Source organism: Acartia tonsa, chromosome 11 (genome assembly GCF_053477335.1).
Source record: "Acartia tonsa isolate MP-2025a chromosome 11, ASM5347733v1, whole genome shotgun sequence".
Classification (NCBI taxonomy): Eukaryota; Metazoa; Arthropoda; class Copepoda; order Calanoida; family Acartiidae; genus Acartia; species Acartia tonsa.
The window spans coordinates 20,847,841-20,870,237 of record NC_137270.1 but is presented as its reverse complement, the minus strand read 5'-3'; the positions used below and the strand labels follow the sequence as shown (position 1 = coordinate 20,870,237).

General features: G+C 34.2%; 1 protein-coding gene across 29 annotated transcripts in view; it reads right to left on the bottom strand.

Annotated features, from left to right (window-relative positions):
* Window positions 1-22,397, bottom strand: part of LOC145331869 (MAP/microtubule affinity-regulating kinase 3-like) — a 201,724-nt gene that overhangs the window by 107,051 nt on the left and 72,276 nt on the right. For 28 of the 29 annotated variants that reach the window (XR_013883929.1, XR_013883930.1, XR_013883925.1 and 25 more), the window contains exons 2-7: window positions 17,237-17,286; window positions 17,039-17,091; window positions 16,514-16,555; window positions 15,849-15,937; window positions 1,413-1,459; window positions 683-797 (exon numbers count right to left, since the gene is read on the bottom strand). The exons of the other annotated variant lie outside the window; for it this stretch is intronic. Coding sequence is in view for 16 of the 28 variants with exons in the window: in XM_080176729.1 (XP_080032855.1) it covers window positions 683-797; window positions 1,413-1,459; window positions 15,849-15,937; window positions 16,514-16,555; window positions 17,039-17,091; window positions 17,237-17,276 (386 nt within the window). In the remaining 12 variants the exon portion in view is untranslated. The remainder of the gene's footprint in view (window positions 1-682; window positions 798-1,412; window positions 1,460-15,848; window positions 15,938-16,513; window positions 16,556-17,038; window positions 17,092-17,236; window positions 17,287-22,397) is intronic. 29 annotated transcript variants of the gene reach the window in all.

The following is a 22,397-nucleotide window of genomic DNA, read 5'->3' as shown; positions in this document are numbered from 1 at the left end:
ATTCTTGTATGGGTTCGAAACCGATTAATATCCGCTGGATTAGAACCGGTTCTCAGCCTTACTGAAAAACTATGTATAGCATCGTATTACAGATAATTTTCCACGAAATTTAAAATAAAAATCATGAATCTAAAACCAGTTTTGTTGGAACGGGCTTTCGGCCGTTCGGGGTTAACAAAACTGGTTTTAATCATAGATTTTATTTAAATTTCTACGAAAAGCTGTCTATAATATGATGCGATAAATAACTACACTTTTTTAACAGTAATATTATGGGTAAGACAATAGGCGGTATATTAATTTAGACCCTCTCTGTATGATTGGTTGAAGAGTTTGGAAACTAGTTGTTTGGAACTGACTCAAAATTTAGGTATAGTATAGTCCCTTTCGTGGCAACGCCCCTTAGGGGGCGATTCGTCGTATTTTTAAAAAGGCTTTTAATAGGTTATTTTAGGTTATATTGGGTTAGGTGATTGCCCACAGAGTTAGGCAATTGGCCATGCAGGGTTAGAGCACCCCGCAGGTGAAAAGTTACTGTGAAAATACTAAGAATCGCCCCTTAAGGGGCGTGGCCACGAAATTTCAGAGTTAAAGAATTAGATTGAAACTTTAGTTTTTGTCTAAATGTTAGGTAAATTGTCTCTGTTAATGAAAATTTAGAATTTTTAAAAATCTGTGACACCTAGAAGAAGCCTGTTCGCCCCTGAGTACACTATCCAGAAACAGCTGTTGCACGGGATCCGTACAATTTGTGTCGTACAAATGTACCAAATCCTCCCCAATAGGAGCAGGACTAATCAATACACAGAATAATCATTCCTTTGTCACTTTCATAGACTATGGATGAATGGACACGTAGCTTTTTGAACAAATGTAATTCTACTTTAAGTAAATGTGCTATGGCTCATAGTAAAATTAGGTTATTTAATAGAAAATTTAATTAAAAATATAATGTAGTTAACTAAATTTACTTAAAGCCAAATTTGTTTTCTTAAACCTATTTTATCAATAAAACAATTTTTTTCACAATAACAAAGTGTAATTTTTCACCAAAATTATATAAATATATTTTTATCATTAATATAATGAATCACTCAGTATGTAATGCAATTATATCGACAACTATATTAATGTATTTGATAAGACTCACAACTGACTAGCTGACAATATTTGAAAAGTTTCTGAATTCCGGTTTAAGAAAGGACACAATTCTAGTGCACTGTGGTTTAGAAGAAATTAGAGAGGACAAAATTAATTTTAAGAAAAAGTTTTCCCTGAAACTTCATATTAATATTTTTAAATATGTTTTATTTTCTCGATAATATACAAAAGTTTTATAAATCCTAATATTTGTTGTCCAAAAATGCACGAAAATCACCATAGTGAAGTGACAGGAATAACTATTTTCCTAACAGCCGGACTGACCGTCAAACTTTCGCTTAGGTAGCCGCTACTTTCCCTATTACACAGCATATAACAGTTTAACCCACATTGTTTCTATTATATGTGTGTGAGTGTGTGAGTGTGTGTGTGTGTGTGTGTGTGTGTGTGTGTGTGTAAGTGAATGTATGTAATTTTGACAGGGTGACCGCAAATATTTTTTTGTTAATTAGTATCATTGAAAAATTTTTATTCCTTTAAAATTGTACATTACGTTAAAAAAATTTCTATCGTAGTAGGTATTTCATTTATTTATTAAATTTTTGTTATTATAATATTTTGTTTATAATAGATTTACATAAGACCATAAAAGAAAATTAGATGTTTATAGACGTATCAATATTCAATACTTGTAAACGACAAATGTATAAAAGGGAAATAACTCTTTGAAATATCAAAAAAATATTAATCAAAGACACCTTTTTTGTGAGACACGCTGCACATAGAATTCCGCATTAGAAGGCGAGGGTAGAGAAATAAATGGGGGCAAAAAAAGAAAGAAAACTGGAAAGAAAAACTGGAAAGGTAGAATCTTAAACAGGGTGGGCCTGTAAGTAAGCTAAGAATTTTTGCATGTGTATAGGGAAAGGGTAAAAAATTCTTTAAAATAATTAGAACTCTATTACAAAAAAGGTCTATATGTATTGTACAAGAAAGAAAAAACAGCAGTGTCAATTTTTAGCAGGTTTTTATCAATATAATGCGACATATTTGATATTTAACTTTAAGTACTTAAGTTTTTCATTTTTAAAAGGCGCCAAAAAAAGGAATTTCGTTTTTTCACGTAATCCTTATACTAAAGTAACAGGATGTCCGTGTGTCTGTACCAAAGGATCTCGCTAACCGCTGAACCAATTGGGTTCTCCTTAACAGGGTAGATTGTCATTTGTCCCTGGAAGGTTTTTAACTATTTTGGGGGAGGGTACCACCACCCTCCCAAGAGAAATCACAATAAAATCGAAAAATTTTTTAAACATTTCCGCCGCATAGTGTCGCTAGCGTAGTCGCGCTGCGTAGATGCATGAATTTAACAATTGATAACATAGACAAGTTATTTCTCAAATTAGATATTTAAAATAAAAAAAAAACATTTAAAGGCCACTAGAGGCCTCTAGGGGCGTAGCCGCTAGTTATTATAATATAGCAGATAGGTAGGTACTAAAAAAAGAACAAAACTATGGAACATATGTCTTTTTCTGTGTGTATGTGTGTCACACTTTTGCATACCTTATCATATACTTTTATACATTTGAAAACTTTTAGAACAGCAACTTAAATAGAGTTGTATAGGCTAGTATTAGGGAAGTGCTGCTTGCAATTTTATTTTATCTATTTAACTTTAGATCAATCGATGGTAAGATTCAGTAATTTTACCAGGAATCTTATGGGATAAATCAATGGATGAGAAATTTATATATATATCCCTAATTATGAAAAATGACCCCATCAGTATATTGAAATCATTGCATTGCAAAAAAAGTTTGGAACCCGCAAATAAAGATTTAATTAAAGTACCTAAAGTTTTTTAGCTAATGAAAATAAAAAAGCGTTTATAAATCTATGGGTACCAGTGAAACCTACATTAAATGGTCCTCTCCCTCCCTGAATTCAACTGAACTATAACATAGCGACAAACATACGGACATGACCTTTTAATTCAGTAGCTGCGGTTAAAAAAACAAATAAAAATTTAAGTTTTAAGCCATTCTACTTCTAATTATTTTGAATTCTTAATTGGTATTTAGGGCATCAAAAATAATATATTAAACTTTATCTATTTAACCTCTAATGAACGCAATTTCTGAACCTTTTTGCCCCCTTACTCATGACTAAAAAGCTAACTAAAACAGATTTACGTAAAATGTTTAACTTTAAATGAATTTTTAACAGAGGTATGTCAATGAACAGGATTTTGGATTCCAAAATAGTTTTGCAGCAGAAAAAAAAACAGTGATCTATAGGGATAAGACAATGGACGATAAATTAATGCATACCTCTGATTAAGGGGGAGGTAGGTTGTGCTAAAATTCCGTAAAAGTGTGAGTTATACGGCTTAAAAACAGTATTAGAACGATAATATTCACTAAATATAAATAAATAAAAATTTTTGTCAATGGTTCTATTCAATAAGGAATACAAATATTAAGTGAATATTGTCGTTCTACTACTGTTTTTGAGCCTAAGGCATTTTAGGGAAAGGAATGTTTTTAGTCGATCATCAACTTTTCATTTTAGTTTTAAAAATGATAAAAAGTATAAAAAATTTTGGGGGTCATTTCCAAGGACGATTTTTCTTTGGTTTGGGGAGATAACCTAACCTATGGATTTCTCATCTATACAAAGCTTCACTGTAAAGGAGAACCATATCGGTCGAGCGGTTAGCTATAACTTTAATATAAGGATATTTATCGTTGTCTCTCGTAGTGAAGAGGACATTTCTTTCTATTTACTGTATCAGAGCTAGGTAGGTAAAGATAAAAAGTTACAGTAAGTCAAGGACTATATGTATTAACACAGGGAGGAAGGGGACAATGGGCTGTTTATTATACTAGTCCCCAAAGTTTTATAATTAATTTTATTATTCGTTCGCTCAACAACTTAGGAGACTATTATTTAATTTTGAATGATTAGTTTATTAAGTTGAGTCTCCAAACGATTCAACCACTAATTGTAACCTACAGAAGGGATAATTTTGCATATCTTCATTAAGGATGTACACAAATTTATAGAACATTTTCTTATCCCTTCAGACCCCTGGTATGAACAGCATTTTTGTAATTACAAAATAAATACAAAAATGATAATACCCAGACATTTTTCTACTTAAAATAATAGTTATCTATCGCATTGAATTGTAGATAGCTTTCCGCGGATACTAAAATGCAAAAATATAAGCAAGTATCTAAGTGGATCGAGCTATGCCCTCCTGAAATTTTAACTACAAAATAAAGAACTTCGATCATAAGGGGGGGGTTTTTAATGCAACCATCTCGTAATCAATGTATAATTGGCACTTAGAATTCGAATTTTGATCTGAAATTTTGCATGAGTAATCCTTGGTAGGTCTATTTTCCCTAAATCGAACAAAAAGTTGGAAAAGTAACGGCTGGCAGCTGGCGGCTCAGCCGTTTAGCCATTTTTTGCCTATTTTCAGGTCAAATTCATCATTAATTACGTAGGAATCAACTTTTAAAATCATATTTTTGGTTTAATTCATGTTAAATGATAACAATAACCATTTTTTAAATTTCTAGTACCAGCTGCTAAACGGCTAGAACCGGCTGAAAACGGCTGGGAGCCGCCAATAGTATGAAGAGTAGACAGGGCATGTGACATGTCTGGGGGTAGGTTTTTATGGTTGCTGAGCTCAAAAATGCTACCAAAAATAGTGGCGGCCCATCCATATGGCAGCTGGGTAACAGCTGCAGCTCAGCTGGGAGCGGCCAAGAGTAGAATTAGTAGATAGGGCTTGTGACGTGTCTAGGGGTAGGTTTTTATGGGTGCTGAGCTCAATTCTACTACAAAAAATAGAAGCAGCCTATCCATATGGCAGCTGGGTAACGGCCGCAGCTCAGCTGGGAGTGGCCAATAGTAGAATGAGTAGGGTTAGCTTGTGCCATGTCTAGGGGTAGGTTTTTAGGGGTGCTGAGCTCAAAAATACTGCCAAAAATAGTGGCCGCCCATCCATATGGCAGCTGGGTAACGGCCGCAGCTCACCTTTAAGCGGCCAAGAGTAAAATGAGTAGATAGGGCTTGTGACGTGTCTAGGGGTAGGTTTTTATGGGTGCTGAGCTCAATACTACTACCAAAAATAGAAGCAGCCCATCCATATGGCAGCTGGGTAACGGCCGAAGCTCACCTTAGAGCGGCCAAGAGTATGAAGAGTACATAGGGCTTGTGACATGTTTAGGGGTAGGCTTGTGACATGTCTATTGCCAAGGGGTAGGTTTTTATGGGTGCTGAGCTCAAAAATGCTACCAAAATTAGTGGTGGCCCATCCATATGGCAGCTGCGTAAGAGCTGCAGCTCAGCTGGGAACGGCCAAGAGTAAATTGAGTAGATAGGGCTTGTTACATGTCTAGGAGTAGGTTTTTATGGGTGCTGAGCTTAATACTACTACCAAAAATAGAAGCTGCTCATCCATATGGCAGCTGGGTAACGGCCGTAGCTCACCTAAGAGCGGCCAGGAGTATGAAGAGTAGATAGGGCTTGTGACATGTGTAGGGGTAGGTTTTTATGGTTGCTGAGCTCAAAAATGCTACAAAAAATAGTGGCAGCCCATCCCTATGGCAGCTGGGTAACAGCTGCAGCTCAGCTGCACAGTGGTCTAAGGCCGGACATTTCGCCAAAAATCAACATTGGAATTCCTTATAATTAATAATTCATTTTGAAAATATATACCCTATCTCATATAAAACTGAAGAGTTTTTGTCTTTTCAACTACTGGTTGATGAATTATGGACTTTGAAATATGAAGGTTAATGATTATTTTCACGTCATGAATTTTACCTATTGAATTTTCACCATCTTTGGAAAAAATATTTTTTTTCAGTGTTACATCGATACAATGAAGTTTCTTCACCTATTTATATTCATAATATTACATGATATATTAGGAAACTGGTGTTTTAGAATTTTATTTTACTTTTTTCATCCATTTTATTATTGTTTTTTTAAAAAAATTATGTCATTTCCTAAATATTTTTGCAAAAAATTTTGGCAATAATTTTCAGTTTTTTATGGTTTTCACCAAAAACCGGGCCCCGTAACATACCAAACCATATATTATTCTTAAAATACAGGTATAATGCCATAGTTTGATGTTTAGTTTAGGTTGTTACGGGGCCCGGTTTATTTCAAATTTTTAACTTTATCTTTAGAGGGTAAACTCGAAAATTGCAACAGATGAAAGGAAAAAAAATTAGATTTTTTCTTTTCTGTGTTAATTTTAATTCCAAATGCATTTTAACTTATTTCTTCTTAATAACATAATATCATTAATGTTTAAATTTGTTTGTTTGTTATGTAAGATATCTAAAACAGATTTTCTAATTATAATTTGATTTTTGTTAAACTAGTAGGTATAATACCAATAAAAATGTCTTGTTGTTACATTTATCAATTCAAGGGCCAATACAATGCCTATACTCTAAAAGTAACGTGCCTAACAAAGCTGCAGCCTTTTTTAACGTCTCTAGTATGATTATGTTTTACAGAAAATAAAAAGTAGCAAACGCATTACCCTTTATGCTAGAGCCGCAGGTTCCAGCTAGACTAATGGATATAGAATACGTGGATATTATGACAGGGGAAAAATTGTCGTCAATTTAGCTTGCTAACTTGGAACTCGTTTATTGGTCAGTTAATTTATCAAGTAAGAGAGGGTATGGGCTAGAAGAAGGTGGATTTGGGGGTATCGTTATTTTAGTCCGCTGAGAGTTTCCTAAAACATGGAACTTGTTTATTGGTTAGTTCATTTATCGAGTAGGAGATGGGATGGGGTAAAGGAGGGTTATTGGGGGGTATTGTTATTTTAGTCCGCTGGGAGTTTCCCTTTATTTGACAACATAAAAATCTGGTGTAATTTAAGTAATAATAAATCCATTGCTAGGCTAAAAACCATCTGGAAATTCATTTTCGTCAAAGACATGGCATCTAAGGAACAATGCCTCCGACTTTTCAGTCATCGAATTTAATCATTTTTCATCCTATTAAAGTATTATTGCATAAGTAATCTAAAGGGATAAGACAATGGATGATTAATTGAAAATGATATCCATCCCTAAACAAATTATCCCTTTATTATTGGTAAAACAATTTGGACACTTCTAGTTTGGAACCAACCAATCAATTTCAATAAAGAGTACCCAAAGTATTTGGGCCATCAAACAAGATAACATGTGTATAAAACTTTGGGTACCAGTGTAATTTACGGTCGTATGTCCTATTCCTCGCTGCTATTGCATGCTGTATGAAACTTTCATTTGGAGGCCCAAAAGATTGTCTTCAAGTAACATATCCCTGTGTATTTATTTCGTGATTAGAAGCAACGACTTGGGTTACCACTAAAACTACATTTTTTTGATAAATTCCTTTCTAATAAAGTAACTTTTACCTATCCTTGTTTTTTATTACTAATTACATTAAGTGTTATTAATCTAAGAGAAAATAACTTCGTAAAAAAAAGGTAAAGAAACGTCAATTAGTTGTATCAAATGTATGTTGCAGAAAGATTGGTGATAGGGCATTTACCTTCATATACTCATTTCTAAAGTAATATTTATTAATGCTTCAAGGTTTTAAAATGTTTTTTTTGCTTTAAACATCAATTAAGGCCCTCTACGACCCAAGAAAAAATTATGAAAATATAAAATTTTAGCTAAGTTTTAAAGTATTTTCTAGACAAATTGGCTTTTGTTTTCCTTCCATAGATGCACATACTAGTTGTATTGGGTAATAATAAGGCGCATGCTTTTTATTTTGAACGATTCTATCAACTACAAGCTGAGATAATTGACTTTGAGTAGAGGTAGGTGAAATGTCCACCAAAAGGCCAAAATAGACCACTGTGAGCTGGGAGCGGCCATGAGTAGAATCAGTAAATAGGGCTTGTGCCCTGTCTAGGAGTAGGTTTTCATGTGTGCTGAGCTCAATACTACTACAAAAATTAGTGGCAGCCCATCCATATGGCAGCTGGGTAACGGCTGCAGCTCAGCTGAGAGCGGCCAATAGTAGAATGAGTAGGGTTAGCTTGTGACATGTTAAGGGGTAGGTTTTTAGGGGTGCTGAGCTCAAAAATACTACCAAAAATAGGGGCGGCCCATCCCTATGGCAGCTGAGTAACAGCTGCAGCTCAGCTGGGAGCGGCCAAGAGTAGAATCAGTAGATAGGGCTTGTGCCGTGTCTAGGGGTAGGTTTTTATGTTTGCTGAGCTCAATACTACTACAAAAATAGTGGCGACCAATCCACATGGCAGCTGGGTAACGGCTGCAGCCCAGCTGAGAGCGGCCAAGAGTAGAATGAGTAGATAGGGCTTGTGACGTGTCTAGGGGTAGGTTTTTAGGGGTGCTGAGCTCAAAAATCCTAGCAAAAATAGGGGCGGCCCATCCACATGGCAGCTGGGTAACAGCTACAGCTCAGCTAGACACGTCACAAGCCCTATGTACTCATGGCCGCTCCCAGCTGAGATGCAGCTGTTACCCAGCTGCCATATGGATAGGCCACCACTATTTTTGGTAGTATTTTTGAGCTCAGCACCCATTAAAACCTAACCCTAGACACCTCACAAGCCCTATGTACTCATTCTTCTCTTGGCCGCTCCCAGCTGAGCTGTAGCTGTTAGCCAGCTGCCATGTGGATTGGTCGCCACTATTTTTAGTAGCAGTTTTGAGCTCAGCAACCATAAAAACCTACCCCTAAGCATGTCACAAGCCCTATCTACTCATTCTACTCTTGGCCACTCCAAGGTGAGCTGCAGCCGTTACCCAGCTGCCATATGGATGGGCGGCCACTATTTTTGGTAGTATTTTTGAGCTCAGCACCCATTAAAACCTAACCCTAGACACCTCACAAGCCCTATGTACTCATTCTACTCTTGGCCGCTCCCAGCTGAGCTGTAGCTGTTACCCAGCTGCCATGTGGATTGGTCGCCACTATTTTTGGTAGCAGTTTTGAGCTCAGCAACCATAAAAACCTACCCCTGAACATGTCACAAGCCCTATCTACTCATTCTACTCTTGGCCACTCCAAGGTGAGCTGCGGCCGTTACCCAGCTGCCATATGGATGAGCTGCCACTATTTTTTTTAGTATTATTGAGCTCAGCACCCATAAAAACCTACCCCTAGACACGTCACAAGCCCCATCTACTCATTCTACTCTTAGCCGCTCCCAGCTGAGCAGCGGCAGTTACCCAGCTGCCATATGGATGAGCTGCCACTATTTTTTTTAGTATTATTGAGCTCAGCACCCATAAAAACCTACCCCAAGACACTTCACAAGCCCAATCTACTTATTCTACTCTTGGCCGCTACAAGCTGAGCTGCAGCTGTTACCCAGCTGCCATATGGATGGGCTGCCACTATTTTTGGTAGCATTTTTGAGCTCAGCAACCATAAAAACTTACCCCTAAACATGTCACATGCCCTATCTACTCATCATACTCTTGGCGGCTCCCAGCCGTTTTCAGCCGGTTCTAGCCGTTTAGCAGCTGGCACTCAAATTTTAAAAATGGTTTTTGCTATCATTTAACATGAATTAAACCAAAAATATGTTTTTAAAAGTTGATTCCTACGTAATTAATGATGAATTTGCCCTGAAAATAGGCAAAAAACGGCTAAACGGCTAATCCGCCAGCTGCCAGCCGTTACTTTTCCAACTTTTTGTTCGATTTAGGGAAAATAGACCTACCAAGGATTACTCATGCAAAATTTCAGATCAAAATTCGAATTCTAAGTGCCATTTATACATTGATTACGAGATGGTTGCATTAAAAACCCCCCCCTTATTTCAAACATTAATGTTTTTTAGTTGAGTGTTCCTTGTTTAAGGATAGTATGAAAATGTAATTCGTATTTATTTACACAAACAAACGAGCAAACAAGATAAAAATTTCATACATCATTGTGGTTAAGATACTTGGCATATCACCATGTTATCACCCGGCTGACTGAGCAACTGCCATCAATTTTAGATTGCCCTTTTGTCAAAAAACGAACTTTGTCTTATTTATCCTTAAAAAACGTTAAAGGGTGTCTGTGTAAATGACATCCAAGCATTAGAGTAAAACACTAGATGGTGAAAGGGTTAAATAACTGTATCTCCCCATCGCAACCATCTTGTGCAACCTTCCCATTGGGTCATTGAAAATCAACCAATTGTGTAGCTTATATTAACACAGCCAAGTAGCAGAAAATAATTTAGAAGCAGACGAAAGAGGTCTTTAAAAAAAGAGGGAGGTAGTTGTCTGTATAAACATCTATACTATAGATCTGTTATCCAGTTATCCAAGCTTTTTATTTTGTGAGGGGTAAAATGACATTTAACATTTACTTTTTTTAGCTCACTAGCAGCTTTGCTCCTAGCCTCTAGGGGCTTGGGCCCCAAGAGGTTTGATAAAACCAAATTTTCGGATTTTAGATTTAAAATGAGAATGTAAAAAGAATTTAATTTTTTTTTTTATGGGGGGGGGGTATTTTTCATTTTTTATGGGGGTTGGGGGTGTCACAACCCCCAAGAAAATAGTTATAAACTTTCCCGGGACCTATGAGAAGCTACCCTGTAAATGAGAACCCGATCGGTTCAGCGGTTAGCGAGATCCTTCGCTACAAACAAACAGACAGACAAACAAACAGACAGACATCGTTCTACTTTGTATTATAGATTATGAATTGATAGCACTATACCATTATCATTATTTAGACAAAATGCTGTTTTTTTATAATGTAAGCAAAAAAATGTAATTTGCTGTAGTAATTTTGCTAAACACCCATCCAATCCATCCAAAAAATCATGAACCAGTCCAAATCAAACATTACACAACTAACTTATATGTTTCTACAAATCACCAAAAGATATTTTTTTTGGGGGTAACATAATGCGTTTGTAGTTTGAACTATCTATAATACAAAGTAGCTTGATGTCTGTCTGTCTGTCTGTCCGTCCGTCCGTCTGAAGCTTAAGATCTCGGTAACCACTGAACCGATTGGATTCTACTCTTCAGGGTATATACCTATCGGTCCTGTGGTGGTTTTCAGCTAATTTCTCTGGGACGGGACACCCCCAACCCCCTAAAAAATTAAAATTTCCCCCTCCCATTTTTTTTGCATAAGATTTCCTTGGTCCTTTTTTTTGCAGATGATTTCCTTGGTCCTTTTTTTTCTTCTGTCCTTTTACGAATTTCACCTTAATTTTTTTTAACACCTCTTGGGGCAAAGTCCCTAGAGGCTAGGGGCGAAGCCGCTAGTGCATCATACAGTAAAAGGACCAAGTCAAAAACAATAATATTCTCTAAATTCCGTATTAGTTAGCTTGAATTATTAAATGGGCACAGATAGAGTATTTTTGAAACTAGTATTTTTATTTTCCTTAGTAACAAACTTTAATTTTTGATTATTCAAATATTTATTTTATTTTGCAAATATATAGAATTTGGTGGTTTGAACGACCACTCCAATGTCAGCGTGTCTCTACCTACTCTACTTTTCAGGGATGGCGTGGACATTGCCGGTTAAATTAATCTTAAACCATTTTTGCACCCCAATATTCATAAGCAACAAAGTGGCAAATATCCATATATGATTTGGGGGAGGAATAAATTATGGTCCATTATCCTATCACTAGATCCCTGACCAATTTATCCTGTTTCATTTTACACCTTTAATTCGTGAAATTAACAATTGTGCCTTGAAAATTATCTATTTAATTCTGATCAAAAGAGACGGTAATTTCCCTAAAGATGAAAGTGGATCAGGCACAAACCTTGGGAGCCATTATATTTCAAAAATTTTAGAAATCGATGATTTACATTCCATTAATAGTAGAATAAAGGGATCTTAAGTGATAAGACAATGAACGATAAATTAATGGACATCCAAAAACCTCAATGTTGATAAGCAAAAGTACAACTTCTGTAGATCAATATAATTGGTTGAAATGTTTGGACACTACTAGTCCTATACTAACCAATCAAAGTCAAGGTATCCAAAGTTTTTAGTTCAAATAATATAGTGGCTGGTCATAAAACTTTGGGTACCACCATTCTAATTTACAGGCCAGTGTTACCTCTCTCCCTAATGGAACAGAACATACAAAGATTAAAGTTTGTAAAGACGACATTGTATATGAAGGAAAAAATTTGCTGCAAACTTTACTGCCAATATGGGGGGAAGAGTTTTGACACATTTGCGTAATATTTACGCAAATGTGTCAAAACTCCCCCCACCCAATGTTTAAGTAACATAAACATTTTGGTCCCTTCGAACTACGTGAATCACCAAAACCTTTCTCAACCTAACCTAACCTCAATCCCTACAGTTTATTTGAAGTACAATCGCCTCATATCTGAAGCGGAAAATTAACACTATTTCATCTAGATTCCTGCATCAAAAAGCTGCATTTCCTTACCTAAAAAAAAGTTGAATAATACATAAAATGACATTTTACAAAATCAATTTGAAAGTTAAAAGAAACTTAAAGTAATACTTCCCTGAACTCTATTTGGTTTTAAATAAAGGATAAACAGGGAAAATTGTGTCCATAAAAAGCTTAATTTTGATCTCATTTTTAGTTGATCTTTTTTTATTGCATGTTTATAATGATATTATCTAATAATCAACTTTGTACAATATTAGTTTTTCCAGTATGATTTCGAAAATTATAAATATCCGCTGGATTAGAAACATTTCTCAGTCACACTTAAAAATCAAATATAGTATCGTATTATGGATAATTTTCTTCGACTAGTAAAATAAAAGATCATAATATAAATGCCAGTTTTGTTAGATTTGGCCTACGGCCCCTCAGGGCTAACAAAATTAATCTTTTAAGTTATCGTTTTACTGTCCGCGGGAAGCTGTCTATGATACAATGCGATAAATTTGAATTGCTCATCTAGTTCCAAGCAAATTATCGTTAGCTACCAATGAAACTAGTCTCGGCCATAATGACGGACAACCGTACGTACGTGAGCGCATTTCATGAAAAGAAAGCAGATTCGCTCCTGAAAAAAACTCTAAATTCCATTTTGATTGGATATATTTCTTTTGAAAAAGTTCAATTAAAAAACTAATTTCTATTTTCGAGAAACATCAAATTCAGACTTTATACATTATAAATTTCTATGAAGAAAAGGAAAAGAGAGAAAATGGTTGGCACTTACTTCTCCATATTATCAAATTCTTACATAAAATTCACAAGATCTGTGTCTGTCTGTCTATATGTATTAAAGGATCTCGCTAACCACTGAACCGATATGGTTCTCCTTTACAGTGTAGCTTCTCATAGGCCCTAGGAAGGTTTATAACGTATTTGTGGAAAGGCACTACCATCCTCCCAGGAGAAAATAAATCCCCCCCCCCCAAAAAAAAAAAAATATCATATTAGGAAGTGATATTTTTTTTGTAAAATATAATTCAATAAAACTAAAGGCAAAGACCCAGGCCAAAAAGAGACGAGTTTTATTTTCAATTTCGTAGACAAATAATCATACCATATATGCTTTTCATCAGGGCTTAGAACCAGTTTGTAGCTAACGGAAACTTATCTGATCGGAGTCATAGTGGTTAAGATATTTTATACTATATTCAATTTTGGGATGTACTTAAGGTAAACACTGATCATACAAGTACAATAATGTTAACAACAGAACCCCCCCCCCCCTCAAATATAAAATATTGAAATGCTAGAAATAGATAATGAGGAAAGGGCGTAGCTCTGATATAAAACAGAGAAATGCTCATGCTTCAAATAGGGATAGGAATTCTTTGGATTAATTCAAGTCAGAAATCAACTAGGTAGTAAACTAGGTAATCCAAATGGGTTTGTTTATGAATCTTCCCCCCAAACTTCAAAATCTAGTTTCCATTATGGCTTCCAAACCTATTAATATCTGCTGGATTAGAACCAGTCATAAGCCATACCTATTACCTATAAACCATGTAAATCATCGCATTACAGATAATTTTCCATTAATATTAAAACTAAAATAACTGGTTCAATCTTCTAAGTTTTTATTTTCATATCCGCGGAAAGCTGTCTTTAATACGAAGCTATAAATAACTATTCCATTAGATGAAAGGTTGATAATAAAATATAACACATAATTTTTTTATCTCAACAGTTTAAAATTTTCATACAGAACCTTAGTTTATGTCCTTAAATTATTCTCCAATATTCGTATCTCTTATCCCTGCTAACGACCTTCACATGAGATACCTATTCAAACAAAATATAAACATTCAAAATTAAACACAGGGATAGGGCACCACAAGTAAAACCTGTTTCCCCTCCAAATTACCATCAGAAAACTATGATTTTATTAGTTCTGTTATTAATAGCATTATATTGTTCTTGATAAAAACATATTTTGTCACCAATATCGAGTACATTATCCCTTATTAAAAACCTTGGTTAAAAATGCTCTGCCGTTAATTTAGCACATAGACAAAATTTTGATAGATTGTCGTAAAAGCTATAGGTATCTATTTAAATTATAACGTGTTTGTCCAAAAAAAAAAATAACTTCAAAAAGAAATAATTGAATTATTCATTTAAAATTTCGGCATCCCTTAGAAAAAGGTGCAAAACGAAAGCAAAAATGCAAAAAAATGTATTTCTTTCTTTCGTCTGACCTTTTAGCAAAGTTTTCTTTTCCTCCCTAGCTTAGGGATAAAGGATTGCTTAATCAAAGTGTAATTTTTAACAAAGCATTTTGTCTTAATAGGAAAATAAAATTTTGAAACCGTTTTATCCATGAAAGTAATTTTTATAGTACATAGTATATTTCACTGTATAAATTTATTTTAGCCCTATTAAATATCATTTAGGACTGTAACCTGACGCTTTTTAGCAATACGTCAACGGAGAGCGCGTATTTGAAAATAAACACCGCGGCTAAACTCAAACACTTTTTATGTTCTGATCAGGGTTTCGGATCCGCATTGATTTTATGCGGATCCGGATCCGGATCCGGATCCTCAAAATTTGGTCAGTGCGGATCCGGATCCGGATGCGGATCCGGATCCGGATGCGGATCCGGATCTTTGACAATAAAAATAAAATCACCAAATTTAAAAAAAAATTTATTCTTTAATTCGAAGTCAAAAATACTTTTATTTTCAAGTCTGAACCTAAACCTTAAAGATTGGCTCTCATCAAGAGAATGTCTGAGATTTTATATAAATTTAGGTAGATTTTTCCATTTTTTCCGCATTTTTTGGAGTCTAAGGATCCGGATCCGGATCCGCATTTTTTTGCGGATCCGGATCCGGATCCTTGGACTCAAAAATATGCGGATCCTTGCGGATCCGGATCCGGATCCGGATCCGAAACCCTGGTTCTGATACTAGTAGAAAAAGAAAATTGTAAGCAAAAGAAAATAAATAAAGTGGCTAGATGATGCAATTTTGGGATGACAAAATCTTTCAATGGAATGGATATATTATTACTTGGATCTTACACAAGATTTTCAAGTTCTCCAATACGGTGATACTCGCAGCTGGCTATAATAACGATACCCTACATCCCCTCTCCAACTATTGGATGAACGAACTGACCATTAAGCGAGTTCCATGTTAGCAATCTAAAATAACAATAATTTTCCCTGTCAAAATATACACGTATATTCTACATCCATTTTATTTGTTTTTTAACGCGATTCGTGTTTAACAATGTGGGTTTCGAAACTGCATGCCTGACGGGGCTGTTAAGGTTTTCTGGAGGCCTGGCGTACTGAATAATCCTGGGGGCGGTATCTTCACAACTGCTTAGGGAACTATACCTGCACATTTTCAATGTTGACCTTTATAATCCTCAAAGGCCAAATCCATAAAAAAAAGTTAGAGTATTGTCGGTTTCATGAAATCGCCTCTTAAGGGGCGTTTCGTTGCATTTTTACAGTAACTTTTCTCCTATATCTAGCCACTGAGGGGAATCTAACCCTGAGGGGCAATCATTAACATTTATCTAACCTAACCTAAAACAATCAAAAGCTACTATGAAAATACCAAGAAATGCTCCTTAGGAGGCGATGTAACGAAACCGACATACCCAAAAGTTTTATGTTACTTATAAAATGGATATATTACGCAAATAATAGATAACCATAAAGATTATTGAACATATTCTTTTTTAATCAAAGAAGATTAAACAAAGATCATTTTACAATTATCAAAAAAAAGATAAAACACGAAAGAAAGAGATTTATAGTATATTGTCTAATTTGCTGACCTAAAACGCAGAGAATTTGCGTCTTTAACCTAAACAAAGCATTAAATAGCTAAGTCAAGGTTTTACATAACAAGGATGATAACAGTCAAAGTAAGCACAACAACATATGATTTAGGTAACACTGTTCCTAGCAGACTGGTGGTGTCTTCTATCTAAGCTTCTAAATGGATCCTTTAACGCATTTATAGTGTCATTTTACAAGCAATAGAAGAAAAAATTTGAAGTAGAATGCTAAAATGGTAATTTTTCAAGCATAATTATATTTCTTGTGGGATTTTGCACGATCATATGTAAAAGACGATCAAAATAGCAAAGAAAAAAATTATAAATTTTGAAAAAGGATGGTTCAGTGGTTAAATATGGAATAATTTGAATCATCCCCTGCGCCGTAAATTCAAGTTAATAAGAGTAAATATAAGTATGACACCTGCCATACATAGTACATGGTTATGCAATAATGATGGTAGGGAGTCAGCTTTTACCTATATTTCTCACAAATATTTTGGGGGAGGGTACAACCACCCTCCCAAGAAAAGATACATAAAAAGAATCATCCCCTAGCCTAAAATAATTTTCTTTTTATTTTCAAAACAACAGTTGCGTTCTATGCGATGGCGTTTTCTGATTACAATCCTAATTTTGTGACACAAATGCCTGTGATACGGATATATGTGAATGGCGGCTGTAGTTTTCCTTGTCTAGATTCTAAATAATCCAAATTATATTATTTACTAAAGGCCGTGGCGTATTTTTCGGATTTGGAGTAAAAAGTACAAAAAAGCAATTTAACATTTTTAAATCATAGATTTGCCCTTTTTTATTAAAATCATTTTTTTTATTTATTGGATTCCTTAGACTTTTTGAAACTTTTTCTTCTGATAAGCTTCAGCATTGCTTAAACTGAACATTTAAATTATTTTGTAATGACCTTGTTCTGGCTCTTTAGATTTTTTTTTTTGCGAAGCTACTATTAAGTCCTAATAAAATTAATATATCAATGAAGTAGTTTGAAATTAAAGAAAATAATCGTTTTAGTTTCCTATTTGTCCGTTTGAATTTCGCGAACCATGGAACTGATTGAGTTCTACATTTCAGGGGAGTTTCACGTATGTCCTGGCAAGGTTTAAGGCCATTAACTGCCTTCCCTTCCCAAGAAGCTAGGGACGCAACCTATTTGGTAATGAATAATTCTCTAAAATGATAATTATAATCTGTTCTATTATCCTTATTGCGATATTGATAAGATAGAAAACCATTTCTCTTGATGACTAATCCAATTTTTAAACAAAGAATTCGGGAAAACAATAGCTATTTGTATATATCAAAAGAAAACAGCCAAAAATTCATAATTAACCTTTTTAATACTGGTATAAGAAATGGGTCATTTTAATAGGAAAGAATTGCAGTAATTTTGATAAACACTTTTAATAGCAGGTATTATCAGTCAATCCCAAAAACTGCCAAACTTCCTTATTTTGCTTATTGAATTTAAACAAGATTATAATAGTTCAAAAATGACAAATGAACATTTCAGTACTTTTGAATAACTTTGCTACCAAAATTTAGCTGCTACAAGAAATTACCCGAAAAGAAATTAGTCATCAACCATCCAACCAACTCATTAAAGTATAAATATACAGGATATTAAACAGAGAGAGAGAAAAGTTAATTCCAAAAACTAATATTAAAACAGGATTTAGCTAAAAGAAAATTTATTTAGAAATATAATTGAAAATATATGAAAAAAAAGTAATTTCTATCTTTTTGTAGCAAGCTATTCTTTAAGTTCCTTTTTATGTTTGTTAGTTCTTCTGTAGTGCTTTAAGTTTTGCAAAATTTATATTTCTCCCATACCTGCCCCATTTTGTTTCTTACCCCCCCCCCCCCTTCATTGGAATATTCTAAACAGCCACGCTACCATTAGAAGTACGTTATCAGGTCCTAGGACAAACGCAGGAGTCCCAAACGTCGGAGTGGACAAACGCAGGAGTGGACCCTTAACCTAACCTAACCTTTTTTAAACCATGTTTTAGGTTTTTTAAATGCCTAACCCCTGCGGGGGGCTTATTTGTATATTCATATCTTAACCTAACCTAACCTGTATAGAAATACTTAATTCACCAGAAAAATTGTCAATGTTCAAAACTAAAATATACCAAATATAAATTAAATAGGAATCTAAATTACGGAATAAACTGAACAAGAATGATGTTATTTATAAAAGCGAAAACTTTTAGTACTAATATCATATTGTCTAAAGAAAGGGAGGTTTGGTGATGATGATACTACATTAGATGAATAACATTAAGAAGGAAAAATCGTCTAACTAAAAATGACAAATCATTAAAAGTTATTCATAGAGAGCCTTAGCTTTAAAAAATTGTATATTTTTGGTTTTTAAGTAGGCGCAGTTACGCTCATCAATCTTTTAAGGCCTAGCACTCCCAGAAAAGAACAGTAAATGTTTTCTCGAAACAGCTAAAATTATCAGGACTGACAAAAATCACCAGATTACCTAATTCCAAAGGGAGAAGTGTGCACATTGCCATTTCCCCAAATCCTTGCTTAATACCTACATGATAAAACTAGCGGCTGCGCCCCCACCATCTAAGGGCTCTAAATTAAAAGGAGGGTAGATAAAGAGCCCAAAACCATACCAAGAATTTTAAAAAATTAAATAAAATATTCCAAAACCATCCCTATACCTATAAGAAGCTTCACTGTAAAGGTGAACCATATCGGTTCAGCGGTTAACGAGATCCTTCACTACCGACAAAAAAAAGCTTACTAACTTTTATAATAGGATTCTCAAGTGTAAAGGTATTCTAGCTATTTGTCCTCTAAAAAATCTGTTAAACTGAAAAGACACCAAACATGGATACACAAGAGAGGAAGACATTTGAAGCAAAGGTGTCAGATCAAACTATCATTTCTAATATCACAAGGACGATCATATCCAATAAAAGAGAGAGAGAACAGGAGAGAGAAAGAGAAAGAGAGAGGAAGAGAGAAAGAAAGAAAGAGAGAAAGAAAGAAAGAGAGAGAGCTAGAAAGAGAGCTAGAAAGAGAGCGAGAATGAGATAGAGAGAGAGAGAGAATGAGATAGAGAGATAGAGAGAGAGAGAGAGAGAGAGAGAGAAAGAGAGAGAGAAAGAGAGAGAAAGAGATAGAAAGAGAGAGAGCTAGAAAGAGAAAAAGAGAGATAGAAAGAGAGAGAGCTAGAAAGAGAGCGAGAATGAGAGAGAGAGAGAGAGAGAAAGAGAGAGAGAGAGCGAGAATGAGAGAGAGAGAGAGCTAGAGCTAGAATGAGAGAGAGAAAGAGAGAGAGAGAGAGAAAGGAAGGAAGAAAGAGAGAAAGAAAGAGATATATATAATGAGAGAGAGAGAAAGAGAGAGATAGAAAAGAAAGATATAGTAAAACATAATTGCTAAAAGTAACACAATTTCCAAGCTTCTAATGAGTTCCCAATATTTTCACAATATCATAGACACACTCTTACATCTATGACTCATCATGATTCGCCTGTTAAATCACTTTCCTTCAGAGAGAAAGTACAATTAAATTGCAAGATTTTTTTACAAAATAAAAACTTATTCATTATTATATACTTCTCAATTGGCTATGACCCTAGAGGCCTATAAATAGTTAATAATTGCTCTAACCCCAAACTGGTTATAAAGCTTCTCTAGACTAATGAGAACCATATCAGCCCAGTGGTTAGCAAGATCCTTCAGTTCAAACAAACAGAGAGATAGACAGATATCACAATTTCTTGTCTGGTTTTAAAATTCAAAATATTTACTAATCAAATGAGAATATTGTATGCAATGTTTAATTAAAAACTCCAGACAAAAATATACTTAAATTTTTTATTGAAAAATATTGTTAGCTTTTTATTGGTGGGATAGTACTGAGTATGTTTCTCTCTGATTCTATATCAAAGCAATTTCAAATCCCTATCTCTCTGTATTGCTGTGTCTTCTATTCCTTGAAGTCTCACGACCCCTACCCTTGATATAGCGTATTAAATCAAAGTTGAGAGAGACAATTTTATTTTAAAAAAAAAGACAAAGTAACACAACAATAAGAAGCTAATATAATAGGTATTTTCGTGAAAAATTTCTTCTTAAACCTAATAGCTACCATATTTAAAATATGTTCATAAACAAAAAAGTTTCAGAAATTTCTATTAACTGTCTAGGTCAGAAAGATTGACAAACGGCCGTATGAACAATTGAACATAAGTTTAGGTCTAAAAATGTTGTATTAAGAAGCGTGCAGAGAGATTCATCAGAAAGGTTATAAAGCCTAGAGAGGACGAAAAAAGAAATGCATGCCTTTCCAACTTTGATTTTAAGAAGGTTGGGGGAAGGGTGTTGACACCCCCATCTACGAGCTTAATGTTTTTTGTTTAAGAGAATATCAATCCCTACCCCCTATATCATACGGTTCTTCCTATAATAGCGGATTTGCTAATGATCCTTATTTCTTCCTTAATACGTTTTTTGCTATTTTATATTGTTTTTGTTACAAAAATATCTATTTAATATCTAAACAACTTAATTAAGTTCGTACGTCTGTTCGATATCGAGGGTTTAGTAAACTGCATTTGTTATACATATTGAAACTTTAAAATGAAAACTTATTTGAAGTTATAAAATCTAGGTATTTAAGGAAAACATAACGTTAATTATTGATTATCAATCTACTGAATAACACTTTATTGTTCGATGTCAATTATCAAAAAATTTAATTTGAACATGTTTAACTTGACTTTTAAGATGGCTCTACAAAAAATTGCAATAACATGCAAAAAAAATGAAATATTTGCTGTAATTTTAAGGTTTAAAATGACACAGAAAACCAGCACATTTAGTCGTGACATGATGCGGTGTGCCTCGAAATAGCACCTCATCATAAGTATTCTTGCATTTAAACTAAAATTATACATGCTAAAATAAATAAAGGACATGTAGTTTATTACACCTTTTGAATTTTCCCAGATTTTTAAAAATATAATTTTGAAGATTTAAAAAAATTGTTTATAAAACATTTTCTCTCTCAATAATTGTGTTGTTTTCAGAGAACAAGATCGCAATGATCCACAGTAGGAGAGATTATTTCAATTTCCTCATATCATCCCGTTAAAATTGCATAGAGGGGGGGAAGGGGAAATGAAGCATAATGAACCTTGTTAAGATTAGAAGCTTTTTTAGCAGCGTTGTGGAGCCGGAGCCGGGACCCATAGAGCCGCCAAGAGATTTTTTAATAATCATAATTTTGTAACTCTGTTTTTTAATTTCATTTTTATCAAAAATTGAACTTTTAAAATCTTCAAAAGTCAAAAATAGACTTGGCAAAAAAAAAAGTTGAGTTTTTCTTGATTTTAGGTCGGGGCCGGAGTAGTTATCTTTACAGGCGGCTCCGCGGAGCCGGAGCCGCACCAAAATCAAACGGCTCAGCAACGCTGTTTTTTATAATATTAGATTTGTGCGTCAGTCTTTATCTAGAAATTAGAATATCTCTTTTAAAAATTAAGGTAAACAATTCTAAAAATGAAACCATGCAATTAATTGAAATAAAATAAACTTCATTTAGTGCTAAAAGCAGAGTTAAATATATAGGTCATCAATAATAATAAATCAATGGTTTCTTATTAAAAATAAGTTGAACAAAAAGTTAAAAACATTACCATAATCTGTAATAATCTTTTATTTAGATTATGTCTTTGTTTCAAGACCTATAAGAAAAAAAACATTTTCTAATTTTTAATTTATCAAATTTTATAATTTATACAATTATCCTTCTTTTAATGTTACATAATTCAAGTATGGAGAGATTTCTCAGCTGTTGCATATTTTATATGCCTTTTTTTCTGGTACAAAATGCCCCAAATCAATGAAGAAAAAACGATATTGAATATCAATTTCTGTCAATGATAAGTGGGTTAAATAAAGCAATACACTGTATTTTTGGGTGCTTAGTATAAGTTAATTTTGTTACTATGGCTAG